A 20,668-nucleotide genomic window follows, 5' to 3' on the forward strand; every position below is an offset into this window, starting at 1 on the left:
CCAGCAATAAGAAAAGCCAGCTAGATTTCCAATACCAATACCATTTCAAACATACAAGGTGGTTATTTTTAAACTTTGTAAGTTAACAAACTAGAATAGATTTTGTACTAATAATTTTGCCATGCGCATGTCTCTCTCTCTCTCTCTCTCTCTCTCTCTCTTTGACACAGCCTGATGCAAATTGATTCCTATTAAAACTAGATGTGAACAGCACCCATGGAATGAATTTGGCAAAAGTAGTGACTCTAACGAAAATGGGAATAATAAAGTAATCTCACAGTTACACAAGTGAAAGTGTTTATTGAAAGTTATTTATTGCGCTTAAACGTTTTGATCGACTAATATGTATAGACATCATCGCTTGAATAAAAGCCGTTCTTACACCGTCTGTAGAGAAAGCTGCTCATGTCCAACCGACCCCATTTTCCCTGCACATGAAAACACCAGCATCTCCCATCTTTCGCTGCCTTCGAGAGTTATGGACAGGTCAGCTGACTACAAAAATGTCAAATGTAATTGACGGTCCAGCTCAGTAATCCCACACATTCCACGCTCACCTCCACCTACTCACCTCTTCACGCCGCCATTCTCAAGGGCCCTCTTAACAAGAGCGATCTGATGCTGCCGAACTGACTGTTCTCATCAACCCGACCTCTTTTTTCCTCTCCAAACACCTTACAAGCACCTAGTCGGTAAGACTCCAGTGTCTGAGCCGAGCGATTAAATACACCTGGACCAGAAAGACAAACCCACTGAAATTTCTTTAGATTTACACCCAGGTTTTTCACAGGAACCCATTGACATTCACAGCTGCTGGGATGAAGGGGAGTTCAGTGAAATTGATCTCTCCGGGCTGGTGGGTAATCTCTGAGCGAGAGCCAACCGGATCCGGCTCTGCTTGATGGCTGAACAACCTTGGCCTTCGCCAAGCACTTTGTTCCCCATCTCTATTGGGGGGTATTCAGCCAATTCAGCTGTGCGACCATTGGACGGTCCTCTGATGTTAAAGATATCACTAATTTGGTTATTGTGTATCAGCAGTGAACTATTTAAAACATGTAATGAAATTTCAAATGAACATTCTGAAAACAAAATAATATATGTTGAAGAATTTTGGTAACCAAACAACGATGGTACCCATTGACTTGCATTAGTTTTGTGTTTGTTGCTCGGTTACCAACATTCTTCAAACTATATTCTTTTGTGTTCTGCAGAAGAATGAAAGTCATACAGGTTTGAAATGACAAGAGGTAATTATGACAGAATTATCATATTTGGGTGAACTTTCCCTATAATATAAATAGGTTACCCAGAAGTATTTTAATTAAAGCAACACTTAAGCATATATACATGTAAATATATTAAGTAATACTTTATAAAACCAAGTTTTACAAAAAGTTTTCTGGCCTAAAACAAACAATAAAACACCAACCATTTAAAAAAATGGATTCAGGTAGACTGTCAAACTTAGTGAAACTCACCCATTGTATACAGTGCTATAGAGCTGATGAGGTTGACGTCAAGCAACCTAAACTCGACCATTATGGCAGGCAGTCAGGAGAGCGCTAGAGCGGCAGTAGCATTGATATCGACAGTGGTCGGACAATAATTTAAAACCAGACTGTTTAGACCTCACTATTACAACATGGTGTACAGTTTCTGTGCACCAGGATTCCAGCACAGGCGGGGGAAAGCAAAGGAGAAATGATTTTATTTAGATTTCATGAATGATGTCTACTGTAAAATCACTCACAACAATTTTGCTATGCTGGTTATAAAAAACAAGGACAGCTAGAGTCGATTACATTAGCTGACAACACAGCTGACTTACCCGTTCAATGAAGAAAAAAGATTTTATAGCCGGAAGACTACAAAGTTGAATATTTATCACAAAATAAGACTGCTTCCATTTGCACCTCTCCAGGATTTTGTAGGCTTTTTAAAGAGTCTCCGGAGTACGACGAGGGGAAGTTGATGAGGTAGTTGTAACGTTAGATATCAGGATAGTGCAGGTCAGGAATGCTATCCGTTCCTTTATTACAGGGATACTCAAATCTGGCTCGCGAGATCCATGTTCCTGTCGAGTTCAGCCCCAACTCTGATAAAACACACCTGAACAAGCAGTAAGTGGAACGCAACACCTTTTTTTCAGGTGTGTTTTATAAGAGTTGGGGCTAAACTCAGCAGGAAAATGGATCTCGCGAGCCAGATTTGAGTATTACTGCTTTAATGATACACGTTAAAAGCACCCCGAGGGCATTATACGGACCTGTTATGTTTAATCTATTAAGTTTTGCAATGTACATGTCTATGTATTTGCGCAGTGAACTCTGTTGCTTTCAAATTCATGCTGGTGCCATTCATTTCATATTTGCTCCTGGCTGTCCTTGCCTTCCACTATGGTGGTGTAAAGAGAATGGGTCACGTGACCTCTGGAGAACCACTATGCAAGTAAAAAAAATAACATGCATTACCTCTCTGTCCCTGGAGTGAATATTATCTCTAACCGAATCGCTCTGAATGAGTGAGCAGAGAGTTATATATCAGGGGAGTTTGCTTTATGTACTATTAAACATAAGGGGTTTGGATGATCCGGGTAAATGCAGTTGAGTAGTGAACGTGACTGTATTTGGAGTGCTCCAATGATTTAAACACCTAATCAACGATAAAAACGTATCCGGTTGAATCCATAAAACAGACATCAACATATCACCTATGGCAGGCTAAGTTAAATCTACATTGCAGTACTTTAGGCATTCAGAGATTCATTTCATTTTTATATATTCTGACCATTAGGGTAGAAGCATGAATGATTGAACTTTGCTTAAAGCGTGGAGAACGTAACCATAGTCATAGACAGACCTGCAGTCATCTCATCATTTCATACAGCGCTGAAGTACCCCCTGGTGAGTCCTTTGGTTGCTAATACACCGCCATTATTGCCCAATACAGCACTAAACTGAGAATGATTTGGCACACACATAAACACACACACACGCACTCGCACACACACACACACACACTCAAAAGTGAAATAAAATGTTTACAGTAAATAATATATTTGACAACATATCTGTAGCCAATCATTATAAGATATAAACATCAGTTATTGGCTAAATAAAATCTACCTTTTTAGGGAAAATTTATAATACTTATTTATAATTTCAGCTGTCGGATCACAGAAACATCAGTTTGATCACTTTAAGATAAAAATATTAAGTAACCTGCAATTTATGTTAGAACCAGAGATGGCGATAGAGAGTCAAAAGTTATGGATTGTAGCTTTAACGTTCGGTAATACAAATACAATTGTTTGTTAGTTCATTTTTAGTTCTAAACTACAGTAGATACTGCAACTAATGTTAACAAACGAAACCTTTTTGGAATTAGTAAAATCCTAAATGCGGTCAATGACTTGCAGGTACCAGAGATGCTCTTAACTTATTAATTATTCTATTTAAATTAAAAAAATTCAGCAGAACTTTTTTTTGCAAGCTGTAAAAATAACACATTTATCAAAATGGTTGCGTAAAGAACCTTTAACATTCGAAAAAAGCTTCTTGAGATTATAAAAAGGAAGAAAGAGATGACTCGTTCTGGAACCAATTTTTTTTTCTATGGCATCGCTGTGAAGAACCTTTTAAGTACCTTAATTTTTAATAATTTATAAATTATGAGTGTCTTGTAGCTCAGCAGAAATGTAACTTACCCATCACTGACGATAGTGATGACAACTCATTTAGTCAGATATCAGTCAGCTCCATCTGACATTCTCCTAATATTTTTTGTTTTGGGATTTTGACTAGTCCCAAACATCTGCTCTGGAGACACTTAGAGCCAGCTCATACGAAGTCGAATATCAATGAAAAACAAGTTTTGTTGCATCTGGCTCATTACCCGGGTGGACACTATATTACCAATATCTCTAATGGGACCCTTAATCTGTGCTGTTCAGTGTGATAAAGCAAACATTTAATCACAAATTGGTGCATTCCATTCCATGCCAAACTTGTCACAGCCGCAAGCCAAAAGTGCAAGCGAAAAAGTTTCTGACGAAGTACAGTTACAGAGTGCTTCTGTTATTATGTTAAAAGCAGGAATACATGAGAGCCTAACCCCAGCCACCCACACCTGCCCACACGCAACACGCGTGCATTCCCTGCAGCATGCATGCAACTAAAGAGAATGAACAAAGACAGCCAAGCGTAAATGTCCCATTAATCTGTATTCATCAGAGATAATCATCTGCATTTATCAGAGATCATAATCATAATGTAGTGCTTGTGAAAAGTCTCTCCAACGTGATACTCTGAGGTAGAATGCAGTAGGTGGTGAATGTAATTGGTTTGTTTCATCAGCAAGATGCTCATATTCTAATACAAAGAGAATTAATGTTTAGATCCTAAAGAAATTATCGCATTACATTATTTTGCATTCATATAGCGGAGAGCATTCAAAAGCAGTGTTTTCATTAGGCGTCTTGTTTGAAGGGCACTTTTGCACACAGTATTCAGCTCAAAAAGCATGCATTTTTCACCCACAAGACGGTTAAACCAGCATTGAATAAGTGGAGTACACACTTGCATGGATAAAACATGCTTTTTAATGCAAATTAAGCGCATTCATGCCGTAATGTATACACAAAACCTGTGATTCTAAGATCCTTGTGTACATTTTTGATAGATAACGGCAGCAGAAATTCAGATCAGATAATGGAAAAGATAATAAAAAATGTCCACATATCCAATGCACAATGAAAAAACCTATTGTTTTAAGAACAATGGTGAAGCGCTGTACAGTCCCAGTAAAGTATGTCAGATCATGGTGGTCTCCTTCATCCTTACAACAAGTGGGAATTGTAATGCGCAGTTCTTAAGAGACACAAAGACATTTGTTGCATTCTTTTAGGTAATATTACAGCTCAGAGACAATGCATCCTTAACTCATTTACATCAGGTGACAGAAAACGAATTGCCTTATTACAAACACAATTGCTTGTTAAATGTGCACTAACAGATGAATAGCTTGCTGCAAATATTACTCTCTCAAACAGAGTTTGCGTATCACTTCTATCGGGTATCGCTTACACCTTCAGAAAGCATAAATGAGCTTGGCTATCAGCGCAAGGTAATTTCCTCCCTATGCGACGCACAATATCAATAGAGATCAATCTAGCGAGTTCAATCATAATGCAAAGCATCTCACCACAGAAACGTTTCAAACCGATCGACCCGATCAATAGAAAACCGGTTTGCTAGCGCACAGGTACCGCTGCAGAAAGTGAGCGGCGTGATGCGGTCAACCTAAATTCTGATATTATAAACTGTCAAGGCCACCAAAAACAACCCGTAAAAACCTCACGCCTGTATTCGGGATGGTATGTCGGGCATTAGAAGCAATTCAATCTCAATACCCCGAGGCTGCTCGGGGGTAGAAGTTCAAACATTTTTTTATCCGAATCCAACAAATCACATCAGTGGATTAACTGTGGGAATAAGTGTTGTGTTTAAGCCTCTCGGTTCTGATGTCACAGGTCAAAAATTCATGCTCGTGCTGCCCTCCGAGTACAGCTTAATTCTGCTTTAGCTACAGCGTGGCAAGGCATGCCTTCTTTTGTGATGTATTACTGCAGATTAGCAATGAAAGAGTGTGTGCGCAGTATGGTAATGATGGTGGAATAATGAGAGCATGCTCTCGTGTTCTCCTATTCTGCTGTTGCTTGTTATCTCTCGTAGTCAGTGGTCCAGAGCAACAGGTTTCAACCACCATACACCCACACATGCACAAACAACCATGCACGCACAATAAAAACGATCCAAATGTGAAGGACAACATTGTGCATTCTTAACTCTTCTAATCTTTAATGAAGCTGTCTATAAACACAACATCCTTAAGCCATACTAAATCTATTTAATACCATATCTATTTTAATATATAAAAAGCCCATTATTCGCAATACAATTGGAGTGAAATGTTGAATTAAAAAGTTATAAGTTTGCAAAATGTCTCATTATTTGGCATGGACCGTTTCAGCCAATGCCATATGCAAAATGTGGCTAAATGGGTCAGTGACAAACGTTGACTTAAGTTTGTTTATTGAAATGAAAAATCTTAAATTTGAAGTCTTTAGTCAAATCTTTGAGTTCTGTCAAACTGATTAATCCTGACTGAATCCTGTTTGTTTTCACAGTATATAATATACTGTATGTGTGTGATGTGTGTATTTATGTATATAATGCACACACATACATGTGTATATTTGGCAAATATTTACATAAATATATATATACATTTATATTTAAATAATTTAGATTGTAAATTCATATAAATATATATTACTCGTATTTCTTAAATGCATGGGCAGTTGACAAATATACCGTAAATGTGTGGTGTGAGAGCACACAATTTAAATGATATTTTGCTATTTTAGATGATAAATATAAATATGAATAATGTAAAATATTATAAACAGTTTTATAAATAATGTCACATCATAGGACACATGTACGATATATTGGTCAACTACCCATATGCATGTATTGTTTGTGTATTATGCAAATAAATTTTAGATGTACCACACCCAAGTACATTATATCACAACAATCATTTATTTTGGAATCGGATCATCTTGATTTATTTGACAGCACGAATATCTTTTTTCAAAACTCTTCTTATTCTAAAATGAATATCCCAAATGTTTATTTTGGTCAATTTTAGACCTCCACTGTATGAATGTGCTAAATAAGCAGCTCAATTCTGACGTTCAGTTTTGGTTCAACAACTCAAGGAACATAGCAAGACCTGTAACAAAAGTGCCTCTCCAGTAACATCCATTAAATGTGTCACAAACATGAGAGAAAGTACCAAATTCACTCTACTTTAGTCTGCTTTTCGTCTTTTATCCTCACTTCGCTCTGATTTAATTTGAGAATTGGGAAACATAATGTTCTACCATCAAAGAACAACAGCAAGAAAAGAACCTTGGGCTTATTAAATTTTAATAAGGTTCTCCAGGCAACTTTCTCTCGCTGTAATTGCTTTGTGTATTTCCCCTATGGGGACCACGCTTGTTGTTTGTTATCGACACAAAACCGTCGAAATCACAGCCAATGAGCTCTCGCTCTCACCTATTCTCCCACTCTCACGTTATAAAATAAACATTAAATTAAGAATTAATTAAGCGTGAAGATCCACCTAACACCTAAGCCGATCCTATTTCTCGATTCTAAATGTTAGCAATATTCCTCTCAAAAGTTCTTCCCTAGAAAAAACGTACTTAGCTCATAACTGCTGCACATTCTGACATCCCATCATTCGTTTTTATTGACACACAGTATCTTATTACAGTATAGTACATTATTATACAATATTTATTAGTATCTGGAGCTATACTGCCATATGTCACAATCGATATTACAAAAACCCCAATGGTCCGTAGAGTCAGACATTAAGCGATGTTATTTCCCATCATGCTCCGCAAGCATTGCATCATATCGTGCTGGTAGGTGGACCACATGAGAAATAACAGTGTCAAGGTATTTGTCACATGGCAGATGTCACACCATCCTACATCATAATGTCACATGATGCATGTCTTACCCACACAGATGGCAGGTCAGCAGTGAACCTACAGGGTGTTTTTCCATTAACGATTCATTAGTGCCTCATTTGCATAAAATCACATACGATTAATAGACAACAGGGCAGGTGATTTCTGAACAAAAACGGAAACAGAACCAATGGACCACTGAAACGTAACCTTCCTACCGCATTCTTCCAGATGAGAAACCACGCATCATTAAATAAGAGAGCACAGAAGAAATCTGTTTCCTTCACTGATAAGAAAACATTTTGATGTGGAAAATCGTCTAGCAAGACTGGCACAACAGATGCATACAGTACAGTTCTTTGACTGTATACGAATATTTACATTGACTACAAAAACAAACGTACAGTGCCAGTTTCTGCTTCAGTGCCCATCTTCATGAATGCCGACAGCATTAATAAGCAAATGCCATATGCTCACCGATATTTCTAAGGATGCAAGTCTGTACAGTATCAATACATAACAAAAGGTCCTGCAAGGCGATCCACTTCTCTCTTAAAATTAAATGTGCTACAAAGGTTCTTCCATTGGGTTAGGGACAGAAGAAATATTTTTGTTCCCAAACAACCACTCACTAAATAGCTTTTAAAAGAAACATTTCTTTATTTTATGAAACAAAGGATCTTTGGATGTTAAAGGTTCTTTATGGGACCATTTAGCAATAAAGAGTTAATCTATGACATCTTAACGCCCATGTTTACTTTTGGCATTTGCATGGGTGTGTACAGGTGGGGTATTGATCAATTTAAAGCCAAAAGTGCGCAGCTACATCACCAGTGCCATGTCATTGCCTTGGCACAAGTGATGTCACCCCTTCCCATAAACCTGCCCACCTATTATACATTACCTGTGAACTCAAGTGAACTGCATCTGATGTCTGTTGAGGATTTCACTGGGTGTCTATTTAGTGAAAGAGAACAGGGTGTGGCAAATGCCAAACAAACAAATTGCTAAGTCAACACAACGCTAAGCACATGCACCCACTGGCACAGACATGGCACGACAGACGTTCATTAAAATGAATGTGTAGTTGTAAAGAACAAAATAATACATACATGCATTATTTATTCAACTGGTAATGTTTAAATGATTACACGACTGTTTATTGTTTAAAATCGCTGTGCTTCAACTATTACCTGAACCCACCTATTATTTTGTTTTGCAACCTCCTGAGTTAATTGGACCATGAAAGTGACAGGGATAAACAAAACTGACTAAGCCAAACTGTTCAACTGTTTTGCGCTTATGAATAAAAGATCATTACAAGACATAATAAAAAATGAACTCAAGTATCCAACAGGCACAATTAAAATGCACTGGACAGTATAGGTAAACATATATACAGTATATACTGTGCATTGTACATATGACTTTGTTTTGCCTACAGCAGAGTCCTGTGATGTTACTCATAACAAAGCTGCATTACTTCAAAACCTGCTAAAGCATTCTGAGCCCTGCTTTTATATATATTTATATATTTACATGTTTCCATTAAGTATCTTTAGCTCAGGGTTTGGGATAAAGCATCTGTGTTTGATCTGTGGAACCGCTAAGGGAATCGCAGAGGATTGGCATCTTAATTTACCATAACAACAAACTTCAAAACGGGTTTATTATTTTCCTCTCGTCTCCTACGGTCATCTGCTGTCAACGGCCGGTGCAAGAAACCCTCAAAAGACCTCTCAGCTTAACAGCTGTCAGTCTCCTTTGACATCTGATAGAAGAGCTCGTATGCTGGGCTCACATTGGCACGCTCCAGGTGAATGACCGTCGGCAGCTTTCTGACTCTCTGACAGAAAAAAAAGAATGAGAAAACAATCCTTCGAAAGGTGAGACGCTTCTTTTATAATAAAAATTGCAGAAGAGCTGAGTCAGGTGAGGTGAACGGCCACCATGGAAGCGCTACGTCAATCAGTAGGCTAGAACTAAAAAATGAAGTCTGCAACATTGACATGTGTCGTTCCCAACCAATATGACTCTTCTCAACAGAGCACAAAAATACAGTAGGCAGAATATTCAATCTGTTGGTTTTAATACAAAGGTAAATGGAAATATTCTTTATTTGAAGCCATGCATTAGCTTTATATATAGAATGGACTTTAATTCGAGATTATTTTGGTCACTGTATTACTTTGTTGTATAGAAAAGTTTGAGTCCCACAGTAGAAAGCAAAGGCAAAAGACACAACGTAAATTTTTGGGGTGAAGCATAACCATGTTGTCCCTTAATGTCCCTACACACTTGAATAACCATCTTATATAACCATTTTCTGTCCACACACCTATAATTTTTTAATCTTTCATGTGACCTATGCTGTCATATGGCTATTTCTGTTCTTTGGACCTGAGAGTACAACTTCTGCTAGAGGCGGACCTGTCAATTTCCGGACATCACTGCTTTTGCTCACCCGTGAATTGATCTGCGCACAGGAAGCCACAGACACCAGGTATCAGACTTTTACTGCCTCTCCACAGCCCAGGGCCCGTGGCACCCGGCCAAACATCCGTTCAACCATCAGAACCTGAAAACAGCAACACACAAAGCCCGACCTCAAAGGAAACACATCCACAGGACTGAGCTCCTGCAATTTTCCAGTCAAATTTTTCCATCTATCATTGCCCTAGTTGTATAGCATTTTATCACAATAGACGAAATAAAGTAATCTCTTACAGACCTACAGCTTTCTGAAAAATTATGAACTGCATACTCTGATAGAGTCATTGTTCCTTTCTTAGTTGCTCGGCGGCGCTGGTTACGGAGGCGGGTTATTACGGCTGTCCATATAAATGCCCAATTCGACAATCATCAGCAACTACGGTGCAATTTTAAGTTGAAATAGAAATAATGAACAGAAATAATATGGAGATGATAAAAAGCTTTGATTTACAGAAGCTTTTGATGCTTTTCTCGAAAAGATGAAAGAGAAAATGGTATGTTTTTTTAAAGTTTTTTTACCCAAAACAACATGTGCATGCTGAGTCTCTTGCGGTTTCCTTTGTATTTTTTAGACTTTCTTTTTGGTATGTAGGACTGACCTCTCCTTGCACAGACATAAACAAACCCAAACACACACTCCCCGAACAAGGAGACTGAAGTGTAGCATAGATTTATCCCATTTGTCAGTCTGTAACCAAAATATTGATGGACTCAGAGTTGCATTCAGATGAACCGGCAAAAACACACACACAATTTCACAAAAAGTTTCTGGAGATGAAGTCAAAACTATTTCTCAAACATGTATTTTTGTATTAAATCACATGTTAAATTTTCACACTGAAGTCTTCGTATCGCCGCTGCCCTTCTGACACCTTTTATTTACATATCTCTCGATTCTTTTGGCATAAATCATCACAGTCACCCATTATGCATGTCACTAGCTTTTTGCAAATATCTAACCAAAAAAACGTATTAAAAAGTGCTTGTCAACACGGGTGTTTAATCATTTAAAAAGTACAGTGTTTTTCCATTCCCTGAAAAACAGCCGTCTCGTAAGCTGTCTTTCAAAGTTTAATAAAATATTGTCCGTCTACTATTAAAGTTGCAGTGTGTGAAATATAGCAGCATCTGGTGGTGATGTTGCGAAATGAAACCAACGGCCCCCTCCCTTTCAAATCTCGAAGGAGGTGACATATTTATGAAATAAACATCCATTTAGGGCTACTGTAGAAATAACAAGGCGTATGAAGATAGAAATAGCTCATTCTAAGGTAATAAAAACATAATGTAAGGTAGTTATACACCTCTGGCGACAGTTATCTATATTATATTGCATATTATATAGCATGTCTGTTAATAGATCTTCCAAAAATTACACACAGCACCTTTAAATGACATTCCATAGTTAAAGTAAATGATTGTGCATGTGAAGGTGTTGATGTGAAATGATCACGTTCAGCTTTACCAATCAGATCGCAGACTGATAGGATTCCGTCTGAAATGGCTTTAAAAGCCAATTGTTCAATTCTTCACTTATTCAAATTTTAAGCAAATAAGCCAAGAATTCCGAGTGCTCATTAAAATGTATAAGTTTGCCGTTGACCTTTTATGCGGTGGAGATGTAGCAGATTCCACTCTAATGGTTTGGTTTTCCGAGTTAATTTGAATAGGCGACTGTCGAACACCGGAGAGCATTAATTCCGACACTTTGTATCAGCGTGAAACATGCAACACTCTTTAAATTCTCCTTCAAAGCTGCAATTAAAAAGATCATGTTACTAATTGATAAACACACGCCTTGCAGAACAGGCGGTTCTGAATTAAACATGTTTGCTTATTTTGCACTCGTGAATGGGTGTTTGTTAGTCCGGGCAGATGCAAACTCGATTTGCATCATAAATGTAAATTCCCCCGCTAAGTAGGTTAGAGAGTGGAGTGGGGCCATTTTGCATAGTGCTGTTTGCTACAGAGATCAAATGGCAGTCAGTGTGCCCAGGGCGGACAGGGAACAGCTGCCAGTAGGGTCTGCTCCCCAAGGCCACCTTCTTTTCTATGGTGTCCTAGAACTCAATCCCATTACCTCCCTCCAAAACCAGCCAGCCCGTCCTGGAATTTGTGGGTCAGCGCTCAAGAAGGCGAATGGACATGCATCAGAAGGTCAAGGCATCCCTGCAGGAACTATATTTAAGCAAGTGGGAAGAACACGTTTTACCAAAGGACCTCAAAGGCATCCATCTAGATTGACTTACAGACAGCCCAAGCCAAAGAAAATGTCGTTGTACGTGTTCTTGACTTCATTCCTGTTCTTTCCGTCGCCAATTTGTTAACCCTGCCTAATCTTTGGAGCATTTCCTAAAGCGCATCTTTGTTTGATGGCCTCACACCGTGTAATTCTCATGTCCTATATTAGTATAGAGCACAAGGTCAGAATTGCTCACATTAAAGTTCACTCAAGTGTGAGACAGGCCGGCATAAATGTACAGATACAGTACACAGTGTAAAACAGGGTGATTGAGATTCTCTCCGGCACACACACACGTGCACACTCACACAAGTGTTTGCCTCACCCCGCTGACCCCTCTCTTTCCTGAAGGGAAACACTCTCTCTAGCACTGTAACCGCTGCACTGTAATTACCGTCATTTGTCAAGCATGTGCCTGATTTATAGTCAATTAAAAATATCCCCAAAAAGTGGCAGCGGGCCGTGTTTTATGTGGGCCGCGTGATTAATGTTTTAAAATAACAGCTGTGAGAGGGGTGTGATCTGAAAGAAGCCACGTTGAGAGACTGGTGTTCTTCTCCACAGGGCTTGTGCGACACAGAGATAAAACATTAATAATAATTAAAAATAAAAAGTTTCACTTTAACCACTTTTCAATTTTAAACACAGCAATTAAAAGAGCAGTTCGCCCCACGAATGAAACTTCTTTTATCATTTATTTATACCACCCAGATGTCGCTGACTTCCAAAGTTTGAATTGCAAAAAAAACCATAACTCCAGTTATCCATAAGTCCAGTGTTATAGTAATTCAAATGACTCGAGTGGGTTAGCAAATACGTTCTGAAGTGAAACGATGTGTACGTGTGTGAGAAAACAAACCATTTTCTAAACCCTAGTGAGTGCTAAAAGCAAACATGGCATCAAGTCATTCGAGTAAAGCACATTTATGGGTGTGTTTTTTTATATGGTTTCCTCATAAATGCTTAGCGTTTCGCTTCAGAAGACATTTATGTATTTATTTGGATTACTTTAATAATACATGTATGTGCTTGCTCGATCTTCAACAAGTTCAGACCTACACGTGGACACAAAGTATAACATTTTTATTCAAAAATCGTTTCTGATTGCATATATTTGGGATGAGAATTTAACTTTACTTCAATTTGTTTGAAAAATTATTATTTGTATAGGTCATTTGTTGGCGAGAAAAATATGTACTTTTCCTGGTTAAAAGAAGGTTACAAACCAAATATTACAATTTAATATATTGTCATGAAAATACCATGGCATCTTCACCACTGTATATTATTCTGGCTTTACACCATTAATAATTTTTATATAGTCATACTGGCTTGTTCAGAACCAATAAAACAACTTTTCCTAGACTAATAAAACCATGACTGAATGTAATACCATAAGGCTGGAGGCATCCTAAGCAAATGTTCCCATAAGCCGCCATCATATCTTACCATGACAACAGAACTTTTCAGTCATTTTACAGCCAGTAAAGTCTTTACTAAAAAGAGTGAATCTGTCTGCTTTTCAACATGTAACACTTATCCCTGTAAATTCAAAGAGCAGCAATTAAGTAACACTCAATGTTTTCAAACCAGCAAGCAATGCCAAACACTGTGTGCACTCAAGACGATACAATCAAAGTCAGGCACAACACAGCAAAGACAGTCAAACATCTTTCCAGGAAGAGCTACTTAACAGACTAAACCGTCAGCAGCCGGAGTGTCAGACCTGCGGAGACAACGTATGAACTGAGAGCTTTCAAACACTGACTTATTGTGTCTTTATTGGCCATCATCACACTGATATATGGTTGATAGTAAATCAGACACTCTGTAACAAAGATATGAGACTGGTACAGAGATCTGGTCCTGTATGATGTAATAGTGAGCAACAAGAATAATTGCTAGTTTGAAGGGCCAATGGGGAGCCTTCAAAAAGTCCAAGGCTGAAGCAACAAACACATTTCCATTAAAGGGGTGGTGCAACGGTTTGTCATGCATTCAGACTTCTTTACAGTGTTGAACATGCTGTCTTCTCATGCTTAACATGGCCAACTTGTCAAAAAACGAGTTGGACGTGTTATGTAGTATTTCTATGCTCGTACAGGTTTCAGAAAGTTTTTTTCCAACATGAAAAATTGTTACGTAACAACTTTTCTTAGTCCCTTATTGGACAATTCTCCCGGAAAAGCACACGGCACGCCCACACTTCAACCATGGAGAGCGGGAGAAGGAGCATGCGCACAAGTCTCTCTCTCCTGCACACAAGTGAAAGTAAGCACTATGTTCGCGAAGTGTTGTTTGTTCGCTGCATTTGGGTGATGAATGTTATATAAACGGTGGATATAACGCTGGATTTGGATCTTTTGAAACTAATATATGGAGCGGCGGTCCCCGCGCTAAAAGATTCTGGACATGAACCGTATGCGGTAAGTGAAACTGATGTCTGTTTTCTTGGCAATGTGTGCGCACGTGCTTTAGTTCACCCCCGCCCGCCACACGCATCGCATGTTTACGGAAATAATCGTACAGCTGTATCTGTCTTTTATAAGTGTGATGAAACCAAATACTCTGCAGATATTTGAAGGGTGCGATACTATTCTGTAAGTACTCAAGATTAGCATGAGATATACAGAAACTGTCTGAGTTAGGGCCGCTTTATGAAACTTCTAGATCCAAAACTCCAGTCACTTCTAAGAAGTCTTATATTACGAATAATTTTCACAAACTCCATTAAATTTACTTTAGTAATGGATTCAGAAAAGGTACGCAAAACGCAAATGCGATTCGGAGGCAAACTCTCAAGGAGCCAAAGTTTTGCGAGAAACTTAATTCAGGCTAAACCAGTTCTGCGCACAATGAGGAAAAAGATTAATTGTCCAGTTTTCAGACTGCGACTCAATACTCACAGGTGTCACCTTGTACTTTGATACGTGATCTCTCTCACTGATCTGCGTCGGGTTATATTCTAATTTCCCAGCGGCAGAGGAGTTTAGAGCCGAGTAGAGTTTGTATTTTTGGGGGGACAAACGGCGGGATAATAAGTGTGTGAAATGGAGCTGGTGTTGAATTAACGGTGATGGGCTCTGGGAGAAGAATATATCAATCTCATTGGCTTTCATAAAATTGCATTCCATTTTTTCGTTTCATTATACTGTAGGACAGGGAGGGTGGAGATACCTACACTTCGAGTATCCAGAGAAATGAGAGCGCGGCATATTATTTGATTTCAGCAATATTAAAACCATATCCTATCTGAGAGAACGCTCCATTTCTGGTAGAGCCTGCTCAAGGTTAAGCATTTGTGATTTCTAATTTCGTTAGCAGAATTTGATTGTATGAAAGAAAGTAATAACACTTTAATTTATATGTACAGATGGACTTCTCAGTTTACATGCTTAAATATATTTTTCACATTTTTGTATACATTGAATTAAGATACATTCTATTTTTTACACTGTTTGTTAAAGACTTTTGTATTGATATTTCTCTAACCTGTATCTTTATTTACTTTAACTTTCGTGCTACCTTAAACTTTAACATTATAATTTTGCTGACTTGCTTTGAAACATATGAATGCATGCACATGTAATGTATGCAAACATTCCACTATCATTAAAAACCTCTTACAGCCCAATATGAATAGGTCAAAATAATAATGGCATTTCCTTTAGGAAATCTTTATATGTCCTCTGTTAGGACATTGTGTAAAAACTTAGAACCCAATTAGATTAATCATAATACTAATTTTATTGTCTATTACTATGAGCTACAAGTTCTAAAGTTTAAAAAACGTAAGCATACATAAACAAAATCATGCCTTTTCAGACATACGAATGCCATACGTGATTCATATTAATGTTCATCATTGGGATTTAGATCCTCATGCATGTTTGCGGTCCTCCCGAGATTTAAATTAATTCATTTTGTTGACCCCGGACTCTAGTCATAAGTACCTCCAGACTCCATCCGCATAATTACTGTACAGGATTGGCCAAACAGGAGGAAAGAAGAGCAAATCATTTACATAAATCTGCATATGTCACTTGTACAGCTCTGACACCAGCGATGAGTCACCGGCAGCCACACACCTGAAAACACAAACCCACCCTACACACACGCTGTTAAAGATTACAGCACACACACAGCAAGACAACGTTCTTAATAACCTCATTTCTGCATGATGCCATTTCAACAAAAACTTGTGTCTGTCTGATTATGCTTTATTTTAAAACTGTAACGGAAGTGTCCAGGTATTCTGAGTTTGACAGACGCCAGTGCTGCTAGTGCTTCCTGCAAATTACAACAATTGTATGCAAGAAAACAACTCTTTCATCGCATAATCCTATAGAACTTGCATTTGTTTACGCAATCCAAGTTATTTCCGTTCACTGAGAAATTGCAGTTCAGTGGCTTTTTGATTATTGTAGCTTTGAGGCAATGCAGGTGTACTGGAAAGGGAACAAAATAAATGTTTTGCACATATACAGCCGTGGAAAAAAAATAAGAGACCACTCCAGTTTTGTCTTTCATCAGCATTTCTGCATGTACAGTATGTTGTATGTTGAATTTTAACAGAAACAAACTACAGGAATGACATAACAGCAATGTGAAAGACGCATGGAAATCCGGCTCATTCGATTATATATTAGTTTTTGAACTGATCCTAAAATACATGTAAAACATTAGTATTGTATCACTTCTCTTATCCTTTGCATCCAAGATCTGCAAAAATAGTCAATTTGGATCGTTTAACATTTCTGCAAATAAACACTACCAAAAAGCAATATTTTCATTTGGACTTTTTTCAGTTGTCACTAGTAGAATGAAACTAAATTATATTTTTATTTAAACACATATCTATTCATAGTAAATTGAGAAAATCAATTTTTTTTGTGCAGCGGTATTTATTTTAATATCTTTCTCCTCAGTGGAAAAACTGACAGAATATATTGATGACTTATCTTTCACTTATTGGAATATATAGGTTTTAAACAAATCAAATGAAATGCTCTATAAATGGTTTCAGAATAAATGGTTTATGTCTATTTTAATGAAACTTCAATAGAAACTTTCATTACAAAATTCAGCATACCTTAGGAACAAAATGCAGCCTGCAGCCTAAAAAAATCATATGATATTTTTTATCGGATGTACTTTTCTCAAGTTTCTACGCACATAACTTCAAATTCTTGATCCTGAACATTTCAGCTTATAAAGTCCTTACCACGATCACAGCTAAGCTTTCTGAAAACGTGTATTTTCCTGACAGAGATTGCGCTTTCACAAACAATGCAGCGAGATAATACCATCTCTGCATTTAAAATGAGCTTCACAACCTGATTCGCACACTTCTGAGATTGTTGCGTTCGGGAAACGGGAACGCTTTGCTGACAGGAGCATATTCAAGGTAATAGAAGTTACGTGAACGATACAGGGAGACCCAGTAAAGCGGAACTGAGCTCTGTCCCTGTGTGCATGGATCGCTGGGTCCCAAGATGACAAAACGCCTCACCGCCCTTCCCAATCGAACAGAATAAAATCAAAAAGATTGAAGGAACAAACTTTAAGCAAGAACTCTGTATAGGTGATAAAATATATATTTTTCTATCTGAAAAAGTGGCACTTTTCAATGCATTTCGGACTTGATGACTTTGCTTTCACCGCGTTACTCCCGCTGTCAGCGTAATAGTCTTGAACGGTGTTTCCTGTCAGCGTAATCATGTTCTGTAGCTTAAATAAATTGAAATTCAAAGGGAACAATCTTTTGTAAGGACTACCTCTATTCTCACCGTTCTAATTACATGGATCAATGATCCCCCCAAACCCGGAAAGCTGAAACACAGCGGTCAAACCGCCGGCTCCAAATCGGTGACTTCGCCGAGCAAACTCAACAGTCATGCCCAGTCACACACACAAACGTGCAGAAAAACTCATCACGCAAACTGCAGCATCCGCAGCACCGACTTGGCAGACAACGGTGCCCATTCTTCTTTTAGCTGTGCAACCTGTTGACACGACTGTCAATTTGAGAAGTGGAGAGGAAAGAGAAAGACACTTTTGGCAGAGACGCTGGATTCCCACTGGGGTCCCAAGCTGTGCCAGCAAGACATTACTGCCAATCCCAGAGGAGTCAAAGAAAAGCTTGAAGACATTTCTAGGAATCTCGGAGGAGACGCGGACCAGTGAATTGTGACAATCATGAGGAAGTTCTTTTATTTTTTTTATCAAAAACATTAGAGCTGACAACAAGGCAGGACTCCACGAGAGCACAAAAACTCAGATAAAACAAATCACTTGCCGACAGATCCATTAAAACATACAAAGAAATTGTGACGTAAAACACTAAAATGCTGGATTTTACCATCTTAAAGGGATAGTTATCATCATTTACTCAACCTTGTGTTGTTCGAAACATGTATGACTTTCTTTCTTCTGAGGAACACAAAAGAAGATATTTTGAGAAATGTCTCCGTGGTTTTGTGTCCAAACACTGTAAATCAACATAGGCCCGAGTTGTTTGGTTACCAACAATCTTCAAAATATCTTATTTGTGTCTGCCAGGTTTGCAGTGAAATGAGGGTAAATAAATGATAAAATTGGGTGAACTATCCCTTTAAATAACCAGATGTAACCTGAAAACTGGATTATAAAAATGACAAATAAAATGGCAAAACAGTCATAAAAGCTCTACGGATTCCCCACAAACACAGCTCATTGTAGGCTACTACAAACCCCTCACACATGTATTCCAACCTGTTTTGAGTGTCTGTCTGGCTCTGACCCCGGCTTCGTGTCTGCTCTCTGGCCTGATCTGTATTCACAAGCTGTACAGGACCTCTGGACATCCCTAATGTGAACACCACCAAATAGTTTTTTTCATTTATTTTAATTTCTCATGTTTGGCTCGAGAGGTGGGTGTGTTATAATTCCACCAGGCATAACACGGTGTTTAGCATTTATTCGAAGAACTGATTAATATGTTATTGCTCTCAAAGCACTCATGGTGTTGCCTCATTGTTGAGAGGCGGTGTAAGGGTGTCCTGTGGGGAAGTACATGCCTAATGTGTAATTAGACTGTAATTTAATTAATCACTTTGATTCTTGGAGTCTCGGGAGAGTTCATTGTGTGAACGCCGAGACCTTCGAGAAAAAGGAATTCACTTGACAAGAATGGCTTTCTTTCTTGTGTTAAATCAAAGTATGTCTTATTTAAATTTGGTAGACACTAATGCAAAGCGACTTACATCACATGCAAGGTGTACTAGTATTCAATGGGGTTTCTAAACCCCAAAATCAGCCTATTTCCACAAACTGTGAAAACCCCATCAAGCTCGAAATACAAATAATATGACATTTTTTAAAACAAACAAACGCATAAATTATTTAAACTTGATTCTTCACACTGAGGATATACTTATGTCACAGTTCGAATCATGATTTGCTGGTCGAAGGTGAAAGCAAAGAAACGCAAAGCAAAATCTAATTCCAAATTGAATAGGTCTGTAAAGTTTCTGTTTCTCTACCTTTTTGTGTTTTGTGTAACATCTGTCTTAAGTGTCTCTGAGAAACTATGATGCAGAAATTGTCTGGCGAGTACCTCCCGCTACATCTGCCCGATCTATGTCTATGCCAATCGCTATGCAGAGAGCTGTGCGAAGTGGCAAGCGTTCCTCGCAGGCAGGCAGTGGAAGAGTGGAAATTCACACAGGCTTTGTAAACATTCACAATCAAGAATAATAATTTATGAGCACCCTATCATTTTGATGTTTTGTTGGACGCTGCGGCTTCTATTTCCTCTCTTTTTTTAATAAATGAAAAAGTACTGTGCATGATAATGAGAACAATGAACAATCAAAATTCACCAGAGCCTTGGGGAACCGTTCTTTCTCAAGCTGGCGTACACAAGTGATTCAGACAGACAGAAAGAGAAAGAAAGAGAGAAAGAGAGAAAGAGAGAAAGAGAGAAAGAGAGAGAGAGAGAGAGAGAGAGAGAGAGAGAATGGTAAAATTGCTGATGACATCATTGCTGTACCTTGTAGCAGAGGAACATCTCTGAGAAATCCTCCGTTGTACTCCACGTGATATTCCTTCTCCTGAAATCCTGGTACGCATTCGGTCTTCTCCTCCTCTTCCTGTGCTCCAATGCACACAGCCTGAAAACACACAATACAAATATCATCCTTTTTACACGCTTGGTACCCGAACGATGAAGCAGCGTGACGTGATGCACGAACGTTAACATGACACATTCAGTTCATTTATTTAAAGGTGTTGTGTGTAATTGCTCTTCGTGAAGCATCTATTGACAGCAATGCAACATAATATAGATAACCATGTCTTCAGAGGTGTATAAAGAGCTTACATAATGAATATTTACATACACC

The 20,668-nt window shown here is 38.3% G+C and overlaps 1 protein-coding gene across 1 annotated transcript in view; it reads right to left on the reverse strand.

The window, feature by feature from the left end:
* Window positions 1–20,668, reverse strand: part of cdh13 (cadherin 13, H-cadherin (heart)) — a 242,883-nt gene that overhangs the window by 152,413 nt on the left and 69,802 nt on the right. The window contains 1 exon segment of the mRNA XM_079466561.1: window positions 20,317–20,437. Within this exon segment, the coding sequence (XP_079322687.1) occupies window positions 20,317–20,437 (121 nt within the window).

The sequence above is a fragment of the Barbatula barbatula genome, assembly GCF_947034865.1.
Source record: "Barbatula barbatula genome assembly, chromosome: 10".
Lineage (NCBI taxonomy): Eukaryota > Metazoa > Chordata > Actinopteri > Cypriniformes > Nemacheilidae > Barbatula > Barbatula barbatula.